Here is a 22,849-nt window from a genome sequence, read left to right as displayed (position 1 = left end):
GCCAGACTTTCCTATAAAACAGTGCAGGCTGGAACAGTTGTGACACATATTCTTTGTGGCGCCATCATAGAATATCCAACGATCCTGCTAAATGTGGAGATGTACTTGCAAAGGAAATTGTTGTTTTATTACTGTTATAAGGAGCCTAAAAGTGACTTATCTCTACCCCCAAAACATGATTTGTCCTAAAAAATGCTTTCAGAAACATAGTTTTCTTTACTGAAATTGCCCCAAAATTTGAAAACCTCTACTGTTATGTCACCCCTATTCAGTAGAGCAACTATAACTAATATCTTTTTATCCCAATGTGTCCCTTAGATCCCCTCTGGAGGTTTGACAGAGATGTGCCGGAAGCCTCTGCCCTCAGGTAACATCAGCACAGTCTCTGATTGGCTCGTCTCCATCGGCCTGCCCATGTACACCACATCTCTGGCAGGGGCAGGAATTGACACGCTGAGCCGTGTGGCCTTGTTAACAGAGAGCAGCGTGTGGGAGGCGGGGGTGCGGGACGAAAGACACGCCCGCCGGCTGATCAGTGAGGCACGATTGGTCAGCGCACACAGAGAGGTGCAGTCCTAACATTGTTGGTGAAATCAGGTTGGATAACAGGTATCAACTCACTGGTCAGTACCATCTCATTTAAAAATGGCCAATAGGTGGCCAAGGGCAAAGTGGCCACGGGACTGAACAACCTCGCAAGTGACCACAGCACTATAGTGCTTCTTGTCTCGCACGTGTCAAAAGACTCAAAGTGAGCTAGCCTGCCCTCTGATTTTGTCTCTTTATCACCCTGTCTTTTCTCAAATGTTTACGGCGACGAGGAGTTTATCCTGAAAGCCAATACAAGATATCAGATGCCTTTTTAAAAAAAGACTGTAGACTCATTCTGTGGGATAGCTTTCACTCTGAAGACACCCCCAAAAGTCTTAAAATAAAGACTTGGATCTGCCTTTAAGGAAGACAGCACACTCTTTTGTAGGATCAATGTGTTTTTTAAAATACAGAAAGACAGTTTATTTCCTGCAGATTTCATAAGTGCTTCATATTCATCTTGTGTGGCAAGGCAACAATTATCTGAGGGTCTTTTTAAGGACGTAGCTCGGCCAAAGTGATTTCCTACTCATTCAAGATTTCATTCCCACTAATAGGTTCACAATGACTGACAGAACTCATTCAGCATCTGGACTTTTAATCAACTAAACACATACAGCAACGATGAATAACTGGTGGTTTTGAGATTGCAAATGGCTTATTTTGTATCATGTTTCTGTATTATAGCATAACGCATATCTTAATTTTAAAATGATTTTATGTTAAAATGTGTGTTTGCCTTTTTGAATGTTGCAGCCTTATTTTGAGGCCAGCTCTCAGTCATTTCTAAGCTGAAAATGCTGACATCACACCTTTATATTTCATATTATACTGTATGTTCTATTTCACTGCGTATCTTGGATGCACACGCTGCTCCTATACATACCTATATATATATACATATATATATATGTATATGTATATATATATCTCCATCAGCTTTCATAGCAACAATACATTCCCTGTGTATCAAAGCACATTTTACGTTGCCTTACCATTATAAATGAATAGATATGGTGAATAGAAAATATAGTATTGACTATACCATACCATGACTGAGGCTGAACTGTGCAAGCCTTTTTGTTCTGAATGTGTCCAAGTCTGAAAAATAATCGAGACATAGATTTTATGAACAATACAAACATGGTAATTCACACACAAACACACACACACATATGCACACACTCAGCCAGATTATTTCTGTGATGCACATGTTTGTGGACCACAGAACATGCTTCTGAGTGATTATGGTTTCTGTATTTGTAAAGCCCAGAAACGACACAGACGTTGTCTCCTTTTTGAACAACCCAACACCCTGTTCAACACACACACACATTTATTGTACACGTTCCATGCAGAGGGCTGAGGGACTGGGTGGGAGGAGAAAACAGAGATGTTCCAAAGACACAGCTGACATCTGGGCTGTCTTATCTGGAATTTATTGGACTGTCTACACTTTGGTTACAGTGTTGAGAAATTTGATTTATAGCTGGATAATAAGCTGTTTGGGACTTTTTTAAAAAAGCAGATTATAACTATAATCAATGCTAGTCTGAAATTACTAATTGGACTTGTTAAAGGCAGTGATAACAGACAGTATAAAGACAGACTGGCACATCAGGTGAAAAGCTGACTTCCAAGATCAGCACACACAAGGACACTACCTAGTCTTGAAAATCAGGGAAACACTGAGTTGGGTCAGCCTGTTATGAAACCTTTGGGCCAAAAACAAAACTGAAAACAACCAGAATATCATCTTTCATTTTGCACACTTTGCATGAAATGGAGCTAACAAATATTCCTTGTTTGTGTTTTTTCCCTCTTATTTCTAACAGTGAAGTTCTATCTTACACAGCCAGAACTGATCTGAAGACTTATTCCATGGGTTTCATATTTGAAAATTTGATATTGCTAAAATTAGGATTTTTTTTTTTTTTTTTTTTTTTTTTTTTTTTTTTTGCAGTGGGCACTTGATAGATAGATGTTTGATGCCTTTTTTCTCTTCAATCAAAGTGGTGCTCTGGGATAAGAAAGGGGGTCGTTATCAAAAAAAAGTAAAAGACCCAAGAAGTGTTTTGTAAAGAATGAAAATACTGACACTGTAAATGCACTTTAGAGGGTAAATCCAGCTGTTTTTATAGGCGAAATTGGCTACATTTTGTTCACAGGTCCATAAATGGACATTTGTTGTCAGGTATTGTAAAGGGTTTCAGTGGGTTATGCTGGTATTTTACTTTAGTATTGAGTTCCCAATGCCAAGTTTAATAACTATTCACGAGTTAACCTGTTCCAGTTACTCACTTCCAATTTGTTTTAGCAGTCTTAAAAAATAAATTCTTAATTACATATATGAAATGCTTAGCAGAAGTTGCACATTCTGTATATGTAATTGATATTTAAATAACTTATTTTTTTGCTTTTTTTCATATCAACTGTAATTAGCTGTACTATATGAATAGCAATACCTTCCTGCATAATGCATATTGCTTTAGCCAGTGAGGAACTACAGTATGTATTGTAAAATATGTGTACAAATTATTTTATTTGGTTTTCATCTACCTAATGATTGTCCATACAGATTTGCTTGTGTATTGAAACAACAAAAGTAATGTCCATAACTATTTGTCATTCTGAAATATAATAAAAAAACTGTTTCTTGCCATACACTGGCCTTCTGATTGTTGCTATGCACTCATACATACACACATGCACAAACACACACCATAACGGAAAGACCTGGACTTGACCTTCTGGCTCTTTTAACCAGTGTGGTTAACTGTGAGCCTGCACACTGGCCTGTTAATAACTTTCTTAATTATATTTTGAAATTAAAATTGAAAGTGTCTATACATAAGAGAAGAAATAATGACACCAGACCATATTTGATTAAAAGTTTGATCCTGTCAACCGTGTTATTTTATTCTTAGATGCTAAGGGAAAAAAGAATAAGCTATATTAGTTTTCTAGGGTTTGGTCAAATGGAAACATAAAATCAACTCTGTTGCTTTTCCCTTATTGGGATGTGTGTAGTTTCTCTGAATAACAAACTTCTATCCTTTTTATAATGACATGGTTCAGTTGGCATAGCAGTGTGATACCAAGGAGCAGACACAACAAGACACAACATCGTCTTGTTGTGTCTGCCTTGTAACACCTCATTTAGAAAACCCTTCACATCTGCTCAGGACAAAAACAACAGAGTTTCTCAGCAGCTTTTTGCTGCAGGTCGACTGCATGTCTGGCTTTGGTTGCAATGCAGCTGTTGTCAATAAAAGCACGCAGAGGTTTTCCACACTGAAGCAGCGTTCACCCTGATGTCATGAAGCCCCAAATTCTGTACGTATGCACCAGACATCGGATCTCAATTTGATAAGATTTTGTCCCAAAAGACTCCATCTGAGAAGATTTTACTTGCGTAAGTTCTATCACAGCAGGTGTCTGACATTCTTCGAAGGGGAAACACAGACATAACTGAACAAGCTTTCCCTTTAAGAAACAAATTAAGAATATGGTCTGATTAATATGTCTTTGTTTGCTTGTTGCTAGTACTTCATATAGGAGCCACTATATGAAAATCTTCCCTCATATGGCTGTAATGAGCACTTCCACTGACGCAATCTCTCAACTGATTTAAGATATCATGCGAGGAAAAGATGAGCCCTTACTCAACACTTCCTGGTTCTGCTTACTTTCCATTATACTGGGCCCCTTTATCTGCACTGTTCATGTTTGTGTTCATGTACAACCTTTAGTGAGAATTCCCTGAAATTACACTGGGGATCACAATATTTCACGGTGTGAATTTTGATATATATTATTATCCCTATGATGAATCCAACCCTCATATTTCATCATTACAGAACATGAGCAATTTGCACACCTGAAGCACATGAACCACAAGAGTGTTTTCATGATTCTACAAATTCTTCAAAGTGCACTCATAAACTGTAATGAGTGTGATACTTTGTGATATCCTTATAGGGGAATTCCTGCCTTCCTTTAAAGGTGGTCAAAAGTAATTTAAGAAGTTCTGCAAAATTTGAAGTGAAGTCTGATTCCTAAAGTTTACTTTAGTGTTGGCAGGCAAAGTATCTAAATTTTTATTACCTCTCTGCAGCCTATTGATTCTCATCCTGGTAGGCTAAACTCAATTAAGGGGCCTCTTAATCCTCAAGCGAGTGCCCCTTAATACAGACTTATTGGGTCTTGTTCAAATTGGCAATGGTCATGCTAAAATGAGGTTTATTCTTCTCTCTCTCTCCAACTGTTTCTTTCAATAAAAGACTTTACCGGTGTACACAAAACCTAGAAATACACAAGCAGACAGACAGTTTAATGAATCTGTGTGAAATGAACAAACCACAAAGTCAGAAGAAGTTCAGTTGAATGGCAGCCTTTGAAGATTACTAGTACACACACCTGACACATGCGGAGGCTCTGAGTTAAAATCTATATCACACATCTGAACCTGTTATATTTAAACATTTGTCCTGGTTGTCCTGTTCATGTAGTGTTTTAATGTGTTTCCTCCAGCTGCTTGATGGACTGATGGATAGTGTACATTAAAAGATATACCACCAGTAATGATGTGGTTTAAATCTCATGGCCAGTAGTTCTCATGAGACTAAACCAATTTACTGCAGTGACCTTACTGACATCCATACCGTAGTTTTGTATAATAACCTTCTCTGCTGCATGGCAGATAGGGCTGACAGGGCTATAAACATACAGTATAATACATTCACACTTATTTTGCCTAGCTTGCAATATATAGCACTGTACAGTTCATAATTCATTTACTGGTGAAAAAGCCAGGCCAGAAGGCTCTCGATAGAGTTATTTTGGTCTTCTTTATTATCTTTAGTCTTTCAGGATGGATTGTTATTCTCAACCACTGTTGCTCCCTTGACTACTGTGGCAGTCACCAGTGAAAGTACGTCAGCCTCTTGGAGAGGTGGTTACTGTTTTGAATAACTGTTGTTGCCTCCTAAGTGCAGGTGTAGTCTAATGGTGGGTTCTGGCCCTGTTGTGGAAAGATATATGGCTCAGCGTCTGCGGTCTTAACAGGCGGCCTGAAGGGAAAGAGAAAGTTGAAAGCACACACAGCAGACAAGCACACATAAGAAGTGAACAAATACACTCATCCCACCAGCCTCGTTTCATCACACAGCTGACATCAGTACTCTTTTTCAACAGCAATGATAACACAGCGTTTTCCCTTTTATGAATAATGACCACTTTACACAGAGCATATACATATCTGTCATGTTACTGTTAAGAGTGTATGTGTTGTCTGTGGTGCTCACTAGTCATTTTATATCAACCTGACATGCTTTAAGGCTTTTCAAGGTCCTATGATATTATTAATTCATTAATGAACTATATAATAACACCACATTTGTCAAAGTTTTGGTGAATGACAGCTCTCTCACAACTCACAAGTCAGATTCACAACTTTTCAAGTCTGTCGTATAACAACAGTCAGGTGCTCAAATGAACATTGAAACAGATTTCAATATAATCATTCCTCCTGTTCATACTGACCATTAGAAGATTCCCTCCAAATGCGCTTATTATGTAAGTGATGGGGGACATAATCCACAGTCCTCGTTTTGAGCTAAAATGTATTTAAAAGTTCATCTCTAGATAATACGAAGCTTCAGCCGTCTGAGTTAGTCAAACAAAGTGGAGCTTCCATAGTTACAATCCTTTTAGTAAAAAAAAATCCCTCTTTGTGTCTCAACGGAAAGTGTTTTCCTGTTCAGCTGCAGTGGAAAGATTGCAACAAACTGTGGGAAATTGGCGCTTAAAAGACTGTAACTTTGAAGGATGTTGATTTGATTTGACCAATTCGGACGGCTGAAGCTTCATATTAGTTTCAGATAAACTTTTAAATATGTTTATATGGAAGCAGGGCTGTGGATTTTGTCCCCATCACTTACACTAAAGGTGCATTATGAAGGGATCTCTTAATGGCCAGTATGAACAGGAGGAATGATTACAGCAAGAAAAACATGTGTCAGTGTTCATTTTGGCCCCTGACTATTGTTTTAAGACAGACTTGACAAACCTGTCATTTAAATGCAAATTGGAAATTCACAGCTGACTCAGAATTCTTTCCACAGACCTCCTGTCACTCTCTTTTTGGGCTGTTAAAAATCAAACTCGTTTCATTGACTGCGCACTGACTCCTTGCGAGAGCCCCTCTGTCCCCTGAACACTGGGTGACGCTGTTTTACGCACTGCAATCCAAACCAAATCCTGTATGAGGTGGAAGTTTTTCCTCTTTCCACGTTCAGTAATCTGACACCCAAAAGACTGAGAGCAGAAGGATGGACCCTTAACTCCGCTGGAAGGACGGAAGGAAGGAACAGTCATCCAACGAGCTCAAACGAGAGGGACCGAGCAGAAGCGAAACGCTGTGCGCAAAAAATAACCCCGTGGCTGCGGCAGCGGAGGAGAGCTGGGTGCCTGCGCGTCTCCAAATAACTGGCTGACCGCCTCAAATGATCTCAAAGCGACAAGTTTCACTTTCCACAGGCGGATGGGTGACTTTCCACGGCGCTTTGTGAGGAGGAGATGATGAAGAATTTCAGCGGCAGTCCCCTTCACAGCAACAACCAGACTCCTAACCATATTAGAGACCGCAACAACAAAAAGTACAGCTTACTCTCTGCTATACCGTTGCGATTTTCCCTGCGAGGTTATGGTTTCTGCATGGCTACGCTGTTCCTCTTCTGTTTCGGCTCCCTTTTTTATCAGCTGAACGGAGGACCCCCTAAAATCCTGCTGGACATCCGACAGTATCTCGGTAAGAACTTTTCATTTTCCTCTGCTGGCTGAAGCGCGTCATAATGTTTTTGAATAAAAGTTGCGCTGCATGTAAAGGCGTCTCTCTTTCATGGGACGTTGATCCAAAATGAAAAAGAGAATTAATGAAGCACACACCTCCCATTCAACGCTGGGCAAATGCCTCTGGAGGCCAAAGCGTCCCCTCGACCCCATTCACCCCAGATGAGTTATCTTGATTCCTCTGATCATTCATAATCTTTGAACTATCAAACTGGCTTTATGTCAACTAACTGTAGAAGGACACACATCTTAGAAAGATTGTGCATAGTGACGTTCGTATATGCACAACTACCTCTTCTTGGATATTATAATCCTACGATACCAGAAAGTTTACCCCAAAGTTTAAAATTCAAATTATTCAGACCAAAACCTGAGGAATGTGCTCCCCTGTGCACCACTTGAATATCAGTTCCGACTTGTCGGAACACGTTTGCGATCTATTATGGGAACAAGAACTTAGCAACTGTTAGGATTGATACTGCGTGTGGATGGCGACTGACACCTCTTCTTGTGCAGCCAGCTGGTGCGCACCAGCCACAGCGCTCATTACGCACGACTGGCACCAGTGAAACAAGGCGCAATAGTGTTATAAAGATTATGCTGGTGCTTTGAGGAAGCAACACATGTACTGTATGATTTTGGCTTTATGCCTCTCTAATATATATATTAAAAAGCACGTGTAGTTCTAAGATGCAGGTAGGGGTGCCAAATGTTTTCACAGCAAGGAAACACAGAAAAATGATTAGAGCACAGGTTTCCATTTGACAAGATTTTGTTCTGAAGGGAATATTAAAACATTTGTTTATGGTTAGATATGATTTGGTACAGATATGTTATTGTCATTATTGCACACTGGATGATAATAGAAGGAAATGGTTTACACGTAGAGTGTATGGCAAAAAGAGTCACATGTTTGTCAGTTTTTATGATAAGAGCTATCAAGTTTCAAAAAGGAAGCACATCAAGCGTGAATGTATATGTGGGTGTGTGCTCATATCAAAATGTCAGTCGCTGCTACAACTTGGGCTACAGCTGGAGTGTGTGAGTGTGTGTGTGTGTATGAATCTGTGTGTTGAAAGGAGGTTGTGTTCCTACCTATTTCTCACAGAGGGCTTGAGGCCTTTATGACGTGATAAACATCTGGAACAGAATGAGAGTCACTCACCAAGTCAGGCACTAATCCGGTGGGTCAGATTGGTTTCCTGTAGACACACACACACACACACACACACACAGAGGCATAGGCGCACGCCTGCACACTACAGCTGCACAATATTGGTAAGAAATTGTTTTAATTTGTTTAAGTGTTGTGAAACATTAAACGCAGACAATGTTTCTCACATTAAGTTTTTGCAGCACATTAAAAAAAAATCCCCAAAATGCTGAGGGAAGATCAAAATAAAAGCCAGCTTTTATAGCTTCATTTGGGTATCATGGAGAGTGTTAACACTTTCCTCTAAAATACAGCTTGATTTGCTGAGCAGACTCTCAACACACTGAACACACCGAAGCAGCGTTCACTCTTGACGAAACCTTGCAGCCTAATTGCAGCAGTTGATGCAAGTTCATTTTATTTTAGAGAAATTGCACAAAGCTAATGTGCACACAGTCAGACAGCCTGCAGTGTCTCATACACTCATTTTCTCACTAAGTAGCTCTCTGCTTCTGAGAGGTGCTCTATAACCTGAACACACACAAACGTATGTGCACACGCACAAGCTTAAGTTATCAGCTGAACTGACACTTTATCATATAGGATGGCGCAGATGTGTGTGTTATTAGCACAGACACATTTGCATCGTCATAATCCAGCAGCATTCAAACATGTGTGGACCATGAGGGCAAGGAATGCCTCTATTAGAAGATAAATGAGTGTCTGGGCCCACCTGCATGATGTGGTCTTCGCTGCAGTTCTGCATAGAGACACTGAGGGCCTGAACCTTGTCAAACACTGACTCCTTTATGCTGTATTGACTTCAGGAGGGGTGGGGGGTGGGGGGTTCCTTATGTAACAGTGACACAACCACAGACTAACACCTCCACTGGGGTCTCGATGAGTAATCTCCTCCACTTATATGATGCTGAGGGAGAGAGCTTTGTTGAAGAATCAGATGGCCGCAATTTGAAAGCAAGAATTGAATTTTATGCTTAGAACACATATCAGCCAGATAACAGCCTTTACTCAAGTAGCAGGAATGCAAGCAATTTCAGGTAACTTTCTTTCATTTAGGATGTATTGAGTTCTAGGTGAAAAACAGCTTTGTAGTGGGTTCTGAAAAGGTCGGATGTGGTGGGAGATGGGAACAAGAGAGGCGAGTAGAAGAAAGCTACAGACTGCCTCAGATGTGGTCTGCTCATTATTTTCATAGAGAACTTTATGTTCCCTGGTGTTGCCCTTTATCACATTCACCCTTCTCTGACTCTCTCCATCTCTGTCTTTCTCAGTCTTCACTCGTACTTTTTCTGCCTCTGTGTCATGAATTGATGAGTGGAAGAGCTTGCTGAAGGAAACATACAGGGGAAACTCCTTACCTAACTTACTGGGGGAAAAAAGAGAAAATAAAGAGGAATTCAGCATTAATAATCCTCCAATGTATGTATACTGCATGTGGGTGACTGGCAGTCTTGCAGCCTTTTATGAGCATCCAGTGATTAGTTGATTTATTTACCTGAAGCTGACTTGTGTTACTTTTGGCTGCCAAAATGAAGGTGAGGATCCCTGGTGGGGTAAGTGAATGTGTATGTGTGAGAGAATAGTAGGTTGATTTGGTGCGAGTGTGTGTTAGGTACGTGTGTTTCTCTCAGTCAGACGCACTGTAGAGGAACAGACCCTGTTTTGTTTCGACCAGCGGGGAGGTTGGTGTTTGAGGGTGTCACTCAACGTACAGCTGCAGTAACTAAAACGGCGAGCAGACCTTTAGACCTGGATTTATGGGCCCGCTCGCCACTGTGTTCCCTGTCATTGACTCTCTCTCACGCTTAGTCTCTCTTACTTTCTCCTACATACACACTGATATCGCCTTGACCAATCCAGTTAACTCTCCAAAACACCCCGAAGCCAAGTCTCCGCTTGAGTGATGTGTCTGCGTTGCAAGGTGTGCGTGTCCATGTGTGAATGCATGTGTAGTAGTGATTGACTTGGCTTGAGCTGAAAGATCTGAAACATGATTCAATTATTTTCTTTTTCAGGATGGTGGACAGCTTGTTTCGCTGCTGTAGGCCAACCTCGCTGTTCGCAGGTCAGGGTAACACCAGTGTGGAACTGAAGTGGTGCTGAATGACAGATTAGCTGTGATTAGTAGTCTGTTGGGAATCTTTTTATAGAAGCGACTGTCTGAAAAGCAACATGTAACAGAAATCTGTGAGAAAATATAAAATGATTGAGCAAAGACTGGATCCTGCCATAGTTTGAAGCCATTGATGCCTGTGTTCGGCTCCCTCTCTCTCTCTCACTATGCACGTACCACACCGTATATTTCTGCAGTGACATTTCAAATACTAGTTGACTCTCAGTACTGTCATCTTCTCAGGGAATGTGAATGCTCTGAAGATGACTTTAGCTGCCCTGCGATATTGCACACCATCCTGGTATAGCTGCTTGGAGCTGAGAGAGCAAAACAGAGAGAAGGATCTAGAATTTTTCCTTCAGGATCTTTCAGGATTAGCCAGCATACACATTACACTGAATTCTCAGACATTTGGATGGACATAATAGACTTTCAAGGACCTTAAGTACACAGGTGTGTGTTTGTGTTGTTATAGTTACCAGTCCTCCTACCATAAATCATAAACGCTAAACGAAATTGGTGCGACTGTCAGTCTCTTACACTCAATCTCTTACTAAACTCTGCTTCTCAAAAGCACTTTGTAACTTTAAAACACGCACACATAAATCTAACTTGCCAAATGCTGGCCAGTATAGTGTCAGAGTTACAGACTGCAGGGCGGTGTTGGGGATTAGACAGGTATGTGTGGACACAGAGGAAGGTTCAGTATCTCTCTCCTCCTTCCAGTTTCTGTTTTATTCATGCCATTTCTGGCATGAAGAACGAAATGAATGAATGCAAACTGTTTAAGTGAATTCAAATAAAGTGCAGTTCGGCTAGTGACCACTTGGTATGAGTAGTGCTGCAATGAAACTTTTACATGTATTTGAAGAAGATGAGCGGGAGGAACTCAAGTGATGGACAGAGGGAAGATGAATGAAGGGATGAGCAAACCTCCATCTCCATGTGGACAATACAAACACATTATGCTTCACTCATGCAGTACAGAACCTGTGACAGATAGACACAAATATACTGACATACCATACACATGGCTGTTATACTTCACTAACTACAAGAATTGATTGGATAGAGACTGACATCTTTGACTTTAAGGTCAGTCTCTATACAACACTGCTGGTAGAACCATTACTACAAAAGTGCATTTTGTGCAGACGAGCTTTGTTTATTTCTTATTCATGTCTAGACCCCAAAAGCTTAAAATATGCTGTGCTAAACGCTTTGATAAACAGGAATGTAGAATATTCCCATCTGTTGCTGGTGCAGCCAAAAAAAACTCAAGAATCTGGATTTCACTCAATGTAAATAGACATCATATCAGTGAAACTTGCATGTAATATTGTCATCGGGTGTGGAAAGAAATGCTCTAACTTTATAGCTACTCATTCGGGGTAAATCGCAGAATAAAATCATTTATTATCATATGTAGTGGAAAAGAAAAATGTTTCCTTGAATGCAAATACTCTGGTGTCACAAGAGTATTGCAAATAAAATCTGGATTAAGTGAACTTTCATACCTGTGTTAGGTATTTGCATATCTTGCATAAAGAGGTGTGTGTGAACTCTTTTTGTCTGGAAAGGATGCATATAAGTGCTATTTTTACTTAATTTTACATAAAAGTAGAGATGCAGATGTTGCCTATCCCTCATGCATAGAATAGGCTAACTTTAACCACAACTCCGCCTCTGTCATTTCCTGTACAGAAAAGTTTCTTCAACAATGTCAAATATGTCATTGCTATTATCATATATTTTTAGACATTTATTGATTTTCTCATGTGCAATCACATAATTACAGCATTTAAAAGTAAGGACCGTGAAGACAAGGACAAAACTGACACACAAACCACACATGCAAAAGAGCTTTGTTAAGCGAACCAGACATCTAAGTGTGATTTTTGGAGCGAGCTCGCCACTCTATTCACACCAGTACGCCCACTTCCTGCTAAAGGATATTAAAAACAAGGACTTTATTTCATCTCATCAAATTTTGTTTCTCAACCTGACAGATTTAGTAGCACTGACTGTTCGACTAAAGTGACAGAGTCCATGCTTTGAGGCAATTTACCAAAGTGTCAAAGAGAATGTAAATTAACTCTGTGCTGGTCAAGCTGTCGCACAGCATTTCAAAATGACTAACAGGGTTGCCAGGTGTGTACCAGTGTGACTCCTAGCCGAAGTCAGTCATGTGGAAAAATACTTAAAGTGCCCTTCGATTTACTACCTCCTTTGCATTTTTGTTATTTACTTGTGCAACATTTGTGCAGAGGTGGCAAACCAAACAACAAACAGACATGTTATGTTTAATACCAAAGCACGTCACTCCAAGATAATCTTATGTTTGGGGCTGAAGTTTATCCAACACTTCCTCAGATCTGACATGGCTCATTAGGAGGTGAAGGCAGGACAACATGGCCTACTTCCTCTATATTCCTTCCACCTACAGTACACTAGTCCTCATGGCAGTGTTGAGGAAAACTAAGCATCACCTCCAACAGACCCCAAAACAACTCCTAAGTGGTGTCACATCCAGCCTAAATGCCAAAACAATCAGACGGCTTGTAATTCCCTCAGGGTTGGTAAAACAAGCCGCCCTCCCTGCTGAGCAGAAGCGAACCATGCTCTGTTTATTTACCTGCTTTCTAACGTGCATGCCAGCTCGTTAATTGGGTTTAGGGGTCAATAAAGGGATAATAGTTTTTACTTTAATGGAAACTAAAGAAAGAATGAAAGAAAACAGCCAGTTCAATGAGAAATGTATTAGTTTGAGAGGAAGAAAGCTAAAATTCATATTTTATGTTGTGATTGTTATGAACAGTTGGTTCTACAGGGTTCTGCAATAAGTGGATTAGCATATTTTCTTCTTTATTAGTTATGATAAATTATCATATTTTCCTTGTTTTTTTGGATTATTACAGTATGAAATCATCTGAAAAATAGCTTCATTTGACCCTGTGATTACATAATAGAAGCAATTAGCATTACCAATTAGCATCTCCATGCCTGAGAGGCTGCTATTGCTCTCTCCAGAGAGACGGGCAAACACTAAAACAACACAGGGTAATTATCCTCCATTAGTGCATTTGTTTTCACCACATGAAAAGAGAGCAGCTGGAAAAAAAAATTCCAATGCGCCAACGCTGTTAACTGCGACTGCTGCTCAAGGCTTGCTGAGCAATGATGGTTATAACCCAAGACAAATCTCAGATAAATTTGTGGGCAATGGATTGTGACTAGACTCGTGTGCTATGCTACTATATGTATAATGTGTGTTATTCTGACAAAAGACTGCAAGGGCTTGATGTGAAATTGAAATTAAGCAGTTGGATTCATAACAGAGAAGAACATGTGGTAAAGAATGAGGTTCTGTTCAGTTAAATGAACAATTAAATGCAACTCAAGTAGAATAAAACGTTAAGAAACTGCAAAGAGCTTATTTTTCAGCAATGAGTATTAGATTGTGAGTTTTGCATTTTGTCAAGGTCTGAACCTCCTTCGCCTCTTATCAAATCTGAGAAATGAGTACTTAAAAACTTTTATAGCCAGACTTTGAGTACATTATACATCATCTCAAAGGGGGGTTGTTTTTAGGAACTGCGCTGTTTTTAAGAGGTTGCCAAGACACTGATGATGGCTGGTTGCAGTGACTTTTAAGTCAGCCCCGATGGTGGTGCTTGAACGGGTGGGTGGCTCGAGGCCCACAGCCACTGGGTGGTACCCTGGTTGATGCTTGTAAGAAAGAGACTACGTATAGCCCATAATTTAGAAGATCAGTGCCAGGATAAATAGAGGTCCTGTAAGAAAATTAGGTGTCCGCTTACAACATGTAAACTGAATGCCCTGCTTTAATCAACTGCTCTCCCTGTTCATCCAGAAGGGTGAGACCTTTAATCAGAATCCACGTCCTTTCATGACAGAATTAGAAACAGAATAATTGCAGTCTGCTGCGTGAGCGCTATTGATTTCTTGGATCAGGTTTGCCCTTCCTCATATCTCTGTTCTGTGGTGTTGTTAGCCCATTTGAGAACTTTCTTTGTTTACTTTGGCAAGTGTTGAAGCACTCCACATTCCTCTGTTTATTGCCACAAACACCCAACATGTTGAACACTTGTTTCCTTTCCTTTGGCCACATATACACTCGTCATCAAACAGCAGGTTTGTGTGGTCACTGAAGTCAAGCAATTATTTTCCAATTTGATTCGACAACTGGATTCTGACTTTTTTCCTCAGAGTCCAGGGTGGCAAACACATAGCCTGAAGCCAAGTAATTGGTTGTTATGGGGCTTGTTAAGAGGAAACATGTTGCCCAGCGGGCAGCAACATACCTTGTTTAAGGAACTCTGCCTATCTTTATTCTGAGTGAGCTCACCACAACTCTGTCTGCTACCCTCATTTCATGGCTATGAAAAAATATATAGTAGTTTAAAATAGCAGCCTTAAATATACAGCAGAGCAGATAGAGGAGCAATGCCCAGCCCATGTTGTTAAAACCACTACGTGCTGGTTTGGGGAAATGTATTGCCTTGCACTTTAAAGTTTTATATAGCCTCCTATCCTCTTTGGGTTCAGTCGAGTTGAATGAGAAAGACAGTTTTTCTGCTGTGTCTTGAAATGGAGGACATCTGCAAAAGTTATTTTGTTTGAGTATATCATTATTCTATAAAGCTGCTCTAATCAATAAAATGAATATACCCCATGCACAGCAGTGCCTCTCCATTGGGTGCCAGCTGATGCAGGGCAAATTACAGTAAATCAAAAACGTATTTCAGTGCACACCAGGATAATGGGATAGACACTATTTTATTAAGGGATTACATTTTAAAAAAAACAAAGAGGGGGCGAAATTTAAAAAAAAAAAAAAAGCCCCCCTTTTGTTTTTTAAAAATGTAATCCCCTAATAAAAGAGTGCCTATCCTAGTATCCTGGTGTGCGCTGAAATACTTTTTTTACTTTTTTGCTTTTCTGCTCTAATCAATATTTGGATGGATGGACAATGGACAATGGATGAAGTGGCTATATTTAATCTGTAATATGAAAGGTGTTACTCGTAGTGATAAATCCCAACTCTGCAGTTTTCCTCAGCTCTATGGAGCGTTTTAGTGTCTTTCAGCATCCGTCTGTTTTAATTTTACCGGCTGCAACTTTACTGTTTTGGTTCACTCTCACCGCTCTCATCAGTGTTGTTTCTAGTTGTAGCAGACAGCTGTTTACAGCAACAAACCTGCTGTACACTACCTGCCCAGCAGTAGGCAGACAAAGCTAGCAAATAACTGGTGAATGTAGTTGAACATCTAGTAGCTCATCAGATTTTCCCCTCAGGAGTTGGTGGAAACCAAAACGGAGCTAAAACGAGAGTGAATATTAGACTTATATTAACCAAGCAGCCAAAAACAAGACACCAAATCATAAGTAATTTTGTTACGTGTCTGCTGGATGAGTAAATTGGCACGTTTGTCATATCAACTTTATAAGGTGATAATATGTCATCGTTGTAGTTATAGTTTCTTGCACTGCCCCCAAGTGGTCATAAGTTGAATAAAGGTTTAAAGGTTCTATATGTAAGAATTATGAATCACTTTACATTTATTACTCATTTTTTATTGCCAGTGAGTGAACGGCTTGTAATGGAACTTAAAAAATTAGACCTTCCCTGACTCTCCACAAAAATCCAATGAATGTGATGTTTTTGTGCCTTGCCTCTCTTCCACTAATGTCAACAAACGACCAGTATCTACCACATTAAAAACAGTGCTATCCAAGTAGAAACACCCTGCAGATATTAGCTCTTCAGCTAATTAGACAGCTAGCTGCCTCCGTCAACCACTACACATTTCAAAACAAAACATCCCCGCAATGACAAGTGGCCCAGCACACACACAGCTAAAACAATATTATTTCCTCAACAAAGGAGCAGAAAAAAGCTCCAGGGCTGTGGCAGAAGATATTCTGTTAGTCCAAAGGTGGGAATAAGCACACATTTCACAACAAACTGCAGTGTGTTGCTCCCCAGCCACAGCTTGCTGAGCCTACTGGTGTCTAGTAAACACGATTGGTAGAGTGAGAGATGCTTTGCAGAAGCACTGTGCAAAACACAACGTTAGAGATCTTTTATGTCATATGAGAAGTATAAGCAAGGAAAGCCAGTGCTGCTGCTCACTCAGAGAGTAAGTGCAAGCATGAGCAACAGAATGCTGACTGCAGCTCACTTAATGGCCACCGGTGTCACTAATGAGGAGGAATTTCTGATTCCTACATATAGAACCTTTAAGACAGATACTGCTCAATCTGATGATGTTACTAGACTTGATTGTATACTTGAAATATGTTAATGTCTAGTTGTTGTAGTGCAGTCTATTGACTGTTCATTAGACCTTGTTATATCTGTCCAATATTTCTTAGGTCACACAGTGTGTTGGTGACAAATTACCAAAGCAAACTCTGTACATTTGTTGTAACTTGTAAAAAATAAATATATTTTTGGATACAGTACCAGTCAAAAATTTGGACACACTTCACTTATTCAAGTGAATGAGAAGGTCAACTTTTGACTGGTACTGTATAGTGAATTGGGAGAATGCTCCTCACCATGTTAACTCTTCTCTTGTCCTGCTGTCTCTACTTATTAAATAATAGCTCTTTCCAAGTCGTTCAGTTGTAGAAGTCTGCACAGACCTGTTTACTGTTTACAAATGTCTGAAAATAAAAGTTGATTGTGGGAATTTGTGTGATTTTGCTTTGTGTGAGTGCATTTATATGTACACAATTAGATGCCTTTAAAAGATCTGAGCTGGTGTCTGATGAGAGAAACATGCACTCAGATTAAGAAAAGACCATTACATAATGATAAAACAATGTTTCCATCAAGTCAGGAATACTGGAGGGCAGAGGAAAGACGCACATAAACTCAAGCTCTTTCAGCTGCTGCTCAGTTTACAAAAAAGATTCAGTTGTTTCATTGATAATACGCAACTGCTGAAAGAAATGACTTAATGCAGTTTTACTTCATTGTGCTGCAACATTTTCCTCTGTTTAGTCTAAGAGCTGATCTCTGCTTCACACTCAGACTCTAGGTATTTTACACTCTTCACACAAACTAGAGAGAATGCATTTATTTTTGCTTAGAGAAAGGTAGTTTTTACAGAGCCACTCCACATATCTTAAGGCCAAGCTAAATAAAGAGGAAAGCAAGAGAGATGTCTTATAAGCCCTCCCACCCCTCCTCCAAACAAAGTCTTATGTAACAGGTCTTTATTTCTGTCTGTCAGTCAGAAAGTCATTACTCTGTAACAGAAGGTACCCTTAAAAATGATCACCAAAGGCTTTGACACCCATTAGGGGGAGTGCAGCTGATTTTACTGTTTGCTGACAGCAGAGGCAGCGCAATGTGTTAATACTGACAGGGTTTTGATGTGATTCTGCAAAAAGTGTGAACTGTGCTGCCAATTTTCCATAAAGTGATCCATAATCTCTTTTTTAAAGAGCTATTAAAGCCAAGTGTGATGTAAATTCATGCCAATTCCCTTCTTCTTTGTTTTTTTTTAATCACATTTGAAGACAGAGGAAAGTTCCAACTCTATTAATTCCACCAGCATTTTGCAGAGCGTTCCATATCACAAAACACAAGACATCTTAATACTGTTATCAGTAGTCACTCTTCCTGTCTCTGCTTATAGCAAGTGGAATACTACAGTATGTAACTGCCTTTAAAGGCATTTCATTGCTCTAGAGGAGCACATCCTGGCTGAGACAGATTAATGTATTGATGGGAAAAGATGGGGGTGTGCGCTCTGAGGATGGCCTGAAAAGCATTTTTGAAAAGTTCAGATGGAATGTGGTCGTCCCCTGTGGAAAGCAAACCTCACCTCGGCCAAATCTCACACCTCTGTCTCAAAATGCACTCTCCTTCTCTGAAACCCACCTTTGTCTCCCGCCACTTCTCAGTCTGTCTTTCTCAGTATACCTCCTTTTTTTACACATAGACACTTTTCTCTCAACACCCGTCTTTTATGTGAAGAAAGGAGTACAAAATGTATCTTACGGCACATCACTACAGCCAAAACAGTAAGGGTTGGTGCTAAAATCCACATCCTGCCATCACCTGTCACAGTCATGAACTCTTCAATATCTAGATCTTTTTTTTTTTTTCTAAGTGTTTACCCTCCAAACACCAGATCCTTCAACTAAAGCCGCAGTTGAGACTTATTGTAGTAGTGCAGCTCCAAGCTGCAACCATAACCCCTCACAAATGTTCTGGTCTACTGGAGAAACCACATTTTCCAGATGTTTTGAAGAGACATCTTGAATGAAAGCAATTCAGTCCAATGTTAACAAAGTCTTTATCCAAAGACACAAGAACGCCCAGCTTCCAAGAAGCTGTACTTTTTACTGTCGGTTCAAGACTTTGGTTGAGTCCTTATTCTCGCCAGGGGACTCGTTCAGCACAGAACTTGAGGGCGTGGTTAATGGTGTTAATTACATGGGTGGAGGGCGATGGGTTGCATTGACCAAGTATGTGTGTGTGTATGATTGAAAGAGAGAGTGATGGAGGCCAGCATCTTAGTATCTACTGCACCAAAATTTAAACCTTTCCCCTCAGTTACTTTGCAGCCAATCAGAAACGTTCAGGAATTAACAAGGGGTCAAAGGTCATGTTAGGACCTTGGATAAGTACAGCTTGAGGTTAAATGGGGGACTTTTTAGTGCTGATTTTACACACACACATTGTTGCTACATCCCTTGAAAAGCCATCAGTTGTCTGGCCTGGTTCACTGGCCCAGATCCTGGTTGTGTAGTGTTTCCACTGACCTGGCCCAGAACAACTTGCCTGCCTCTTGGCCCACTGGCACCTCTTTGCTGCACCAGTCTGGTTTGGACTGGACAGAATCTGGGCCAGTCTTGTAAATCCATCCATCACCCTGCAGAAAACAAATTATCACTCCAAGATTTGGCTAAGAATTGCCACACTCTCATCCACTGTTTATGCAGCCTTCCTTTTCTCTTGTTTTGCTCCCTACCTCTTTTTTCCATTTCCATCTGTTCCTTTGCCACTTTTTCTCTCTAAATCCTCATGCTGCATGTCTCTTCTCTCACCACACTGTATTCTTTTTCTCTCCCTCCTCCTGTTTCCTCTGTTGGAAGTGTGCAAAAAAAAAAAACTTCCATGTAAATTCTTTCCTGGATAGCAAACTCTGGGCGAACAGATGCAGCCTCTGTGTTGTCCTCTGCACTGCAGTGGACGTGTATGACACACACACAAAACCATGCCACTGGGTGCGTTGGCTGGGTGGTGTTGCCAGCTGGAACGTTAGTGTCTCTAATCACTACATGCAGTTCCATTACATACTCAACCGCAGGATTTCAAAACCACTGTCTCTCTGAGCTCTCCTGTATCTTCCTCCACCCATTCGTGTGTCCATCCGTGTGCATGTGTTACTGTTTAGGCATCTTTTATCTGTGTATGTCTGTGTTAGAGAGTGTGTAAACAAGTATCACCATGTCCACAATAGCATGTATGCAGATCTTATAGTTATGTCTAGGTGCTGCTACTGTATGATTGGTGCATCTGCTTTTGGTATGAAAAGAATGTTTACTGATTGCCTTCCACTAAAGCTTGTTATAATTTGCGATTCCAGTAAGACACATTTGACAGATATATATCTTGAAACTTTTGTTTATGTCTGTTCATGAATTTTGCTTGAGGGAACACAGTTGAACTGGAGACATCAAATGAGTAAAAGAAGAGATAAAAGATGAGATATTGAGATCAAAACCTTTGGGAATTATCAGCAAACATTACTGTCCGCTTCCATCAAACAGTCTGTTTATTTCAATACTCTTTGTGCTTTTTAGTTGACTCTGCTCTTCATAGCTTCTCCAAACATAAACTAGGTCTGTTTAGGGCTGCTGACCACACAACTGGAAACCATCATCTGTTAGCCTCTCTCCTTGACTCTTAAGATGACCCTTACAACTTTTTTCTCTCTCTTTCTTATATGTTTCGTAACAAGTTGTTGTGCGGGGTGGCTCTAGAATGTATCTTAGTGTCGACTTGTCTATAATTAACTGTTCTGTTATAATGAGGTGTTTCTGAAGGGCTGAAGTGAACCGCTAACCACTAGCTAGCGTAGCCTAGCCCACATGGCTAAATTAAAGAGAGCCTCAATCTATGAGGCCAAGCTTTGCTGGAACCAGCGCTCACAGACGGCAACCCAGTGCACTGTAGAGAGTTGTAGCAAACATACAAAACATTCAGAAAAAAAAAAATTGGGAACAAGTATCTTGTTTATTTCTGGTGCTGTTGATGATTCACTACATTGGAATTGTATGCCTGGTGCTTCTTGTAAGTGTGGATCAACAAGTGAATCCAGCAGTGAATCCATCCAGCGAGTGAACTTCAACAATCACAATGCCTTGCACGTAAATAGCAGCACATGGATGTGATCATGAGAAAGTAAACCACTGTTAATTTCACATGGGTTATAGTTAGCTCACAAAACACAAAGCTTTATTAAACCTACTGTAAACAACTGATTAACAGTCATGTATTCTTAATATGAAAAGAGAAAAATAATGTTTTAAATGTTATTAGAATATATTGCCACACAATAATGTAAAGAAAAATACAACTGTCATTATATTATTATTACAGTATAGTGGTCATTTTACCATATTCTGAGTTTCTTGGCCACTTAGTCTGTAAAGTATCTTAGTTTTGATTTGTGTTCCATTGAATTAAATCCAATTTTCTTGTGAAAACCCAATATACTCACAAGTTATCACCCGCTATGTCATGTACACATGTTATACACATCATACACAGTCAAATGCTTGTTTCAGTCGGAAGTTATTCACAGTTTTCTCTAAGAACTAGGGCTGTAGTCAACCAAAGAAAGTCTTGGTCGACTGAAATCGTACATAATCTTCAACTAATCGATTAGACGCGGGGGGGGGGGGGGGGGGTCCCACTTGCTACGCAAACATGCTAAGCACTGCCCTATTCCTCAACGGAGTTACACTACCGATATTTAGCGTTATTTTTGGCATTAAAAAAATATCTTTTGGCCTGGCGGGGGTTCGTTGATATTATGAGAAATGCTGATTCAGTAGACATTCAGTATGTTCAGTTTCGTGTTTTAAATTCAAATCTGAGTAGGTAACTAGTAACTACAGCTGTCAGATAAATGTAGTGGGGTAAAAAGTACAATATAACAGTATAATGAAATGTAGAGTAGGCATATAAAGTAACATAAAATAGAAATATTTTAGTAAAGTAAAAGTGCCTCAAAATCTTACTTAATACTTAAGTAAATGTACTTTGTTAATTACTATCCAACACCAACTCTACCCAGGCTGCAGTAAACTGCCAACCTGCCAAGCATCAAAACCTTCATTCATTAATGCAGAAGCACACATTGCTCAGTCACAAACATATGTTTAGATAGCTTGTGGTGTACAAGTTGCTTTCTGTCTATTTATAAGAGTAAAGGATCCCAGTGGCTTGGTCTAAATAAAGGGGTTGAAGGATCAGTAGAAACTGGGCACATGTGGGTTCTTTTTCCCACAAAACAATTCTCCACTTTCCTGACTGCGTTGTTCCACAGAGATGGAAAGCCACATCGCTCAAACCAGACTTTCTAGAAGTTTGTGTGTTCCTGCTGACGTCTATGCTTGCTGATATTAAATGCTTTTTTAGGGAAACAGGTGGACATGTAGAGTGTCCTACTCTGCACTGTTTCCTAAATAACCAGATGTCCTTTACTTTGTGTCTTCCTTTATCTCCTCTCTTCCTCTTTATCTTTGTCTTTTCTTTTTCTTTAATCCCTCTGACAATGTCATCTCCCAGACTAGAGACTTAACGCGTGGGACAGATTCCTGCTTGTGTATTTATAGGCTGAGCTAAAAGCCTTTGCCCACACAAAATCTCTGTGATGGACGTTGTACTGGAACACGTACGACACATTGATTACAGGCCAGTGCAGGCTGTCTGAGTCTGTGAACCGTGACCTGCAGAATACGGACAGAAATGACCACGAGTGACTAGAAATACAGTTGAAGGAGCGCAGGCATCTTTAGTTACTGTGAGCACTGCTATTGTGCGGTTAAGTGCTGATGTCACTTGA

At 40.1% G+C, this 22,849-nt stretch overlaps 2 protein-coding genes across 7 annotated transcripts in view; both read left to right on the top strand.

Annotated features, from left to right (window-relative positions):
- sash1a (SAM and SH3 domain containing 1a) overlaps positions 1–3,255 on the top strand; it is a 244,413-nt gene extending 241,158 nt beyond the window's left edge. For all 6 annotated transcript variants that reach the window (XM_042391039.1, XM_042391035.1, XM_042391034.1 and 3 more), the window contains one exon: positions 319–3,255. In XM_042391039.1, coding sequence (XP_042246973.1) covers positions 319–579 — 261 coding nt within the window. In that variant the 3' untranslated portion in view covers positions 580–3,255. The remainder of the gene's footprint in view (positions 1–318) is intronic.
- Positions 3,256–6,731: 3,476 nt separating this feature from the next.
- usta (uronyl 2-sulfotransferase a) overlaps positions 6,732–22,849 on the top strand; it is a 57,895-nt gene continuing 41,777 nt past the window's right edge. Inside the window, exon 1 of the mRNA XM_042390922.1 lies at positions 6,732–7,402. Within this exon, the coding sequence (XP_042246856.1) occupies positions 7,171–7,402 (232 nt within the window). The 5' untranslated portion in view covers positions 6,732–7,170. The remainder of the gene's footprint in view (positions 7,403–22,849) is intronic.

The sequence above is a fragment of the Thunnus maccoyii genome, chromosome 17, assembly GCF_910596095.1.
Source record: "Thunnus maccoyii chromosome 17, fThuMac1.1, whole genome shotgun sequence".
NCBI classification, from domain to species: Eukaryota; Metazoa; Chordata; class Actinopteri; order Scombriformes; family Scombridae; genus Thunnus; species Thunnus maccoyii.
This window is presented reverse-complemented; position numbering and strand designations above follow the sequence as displayed.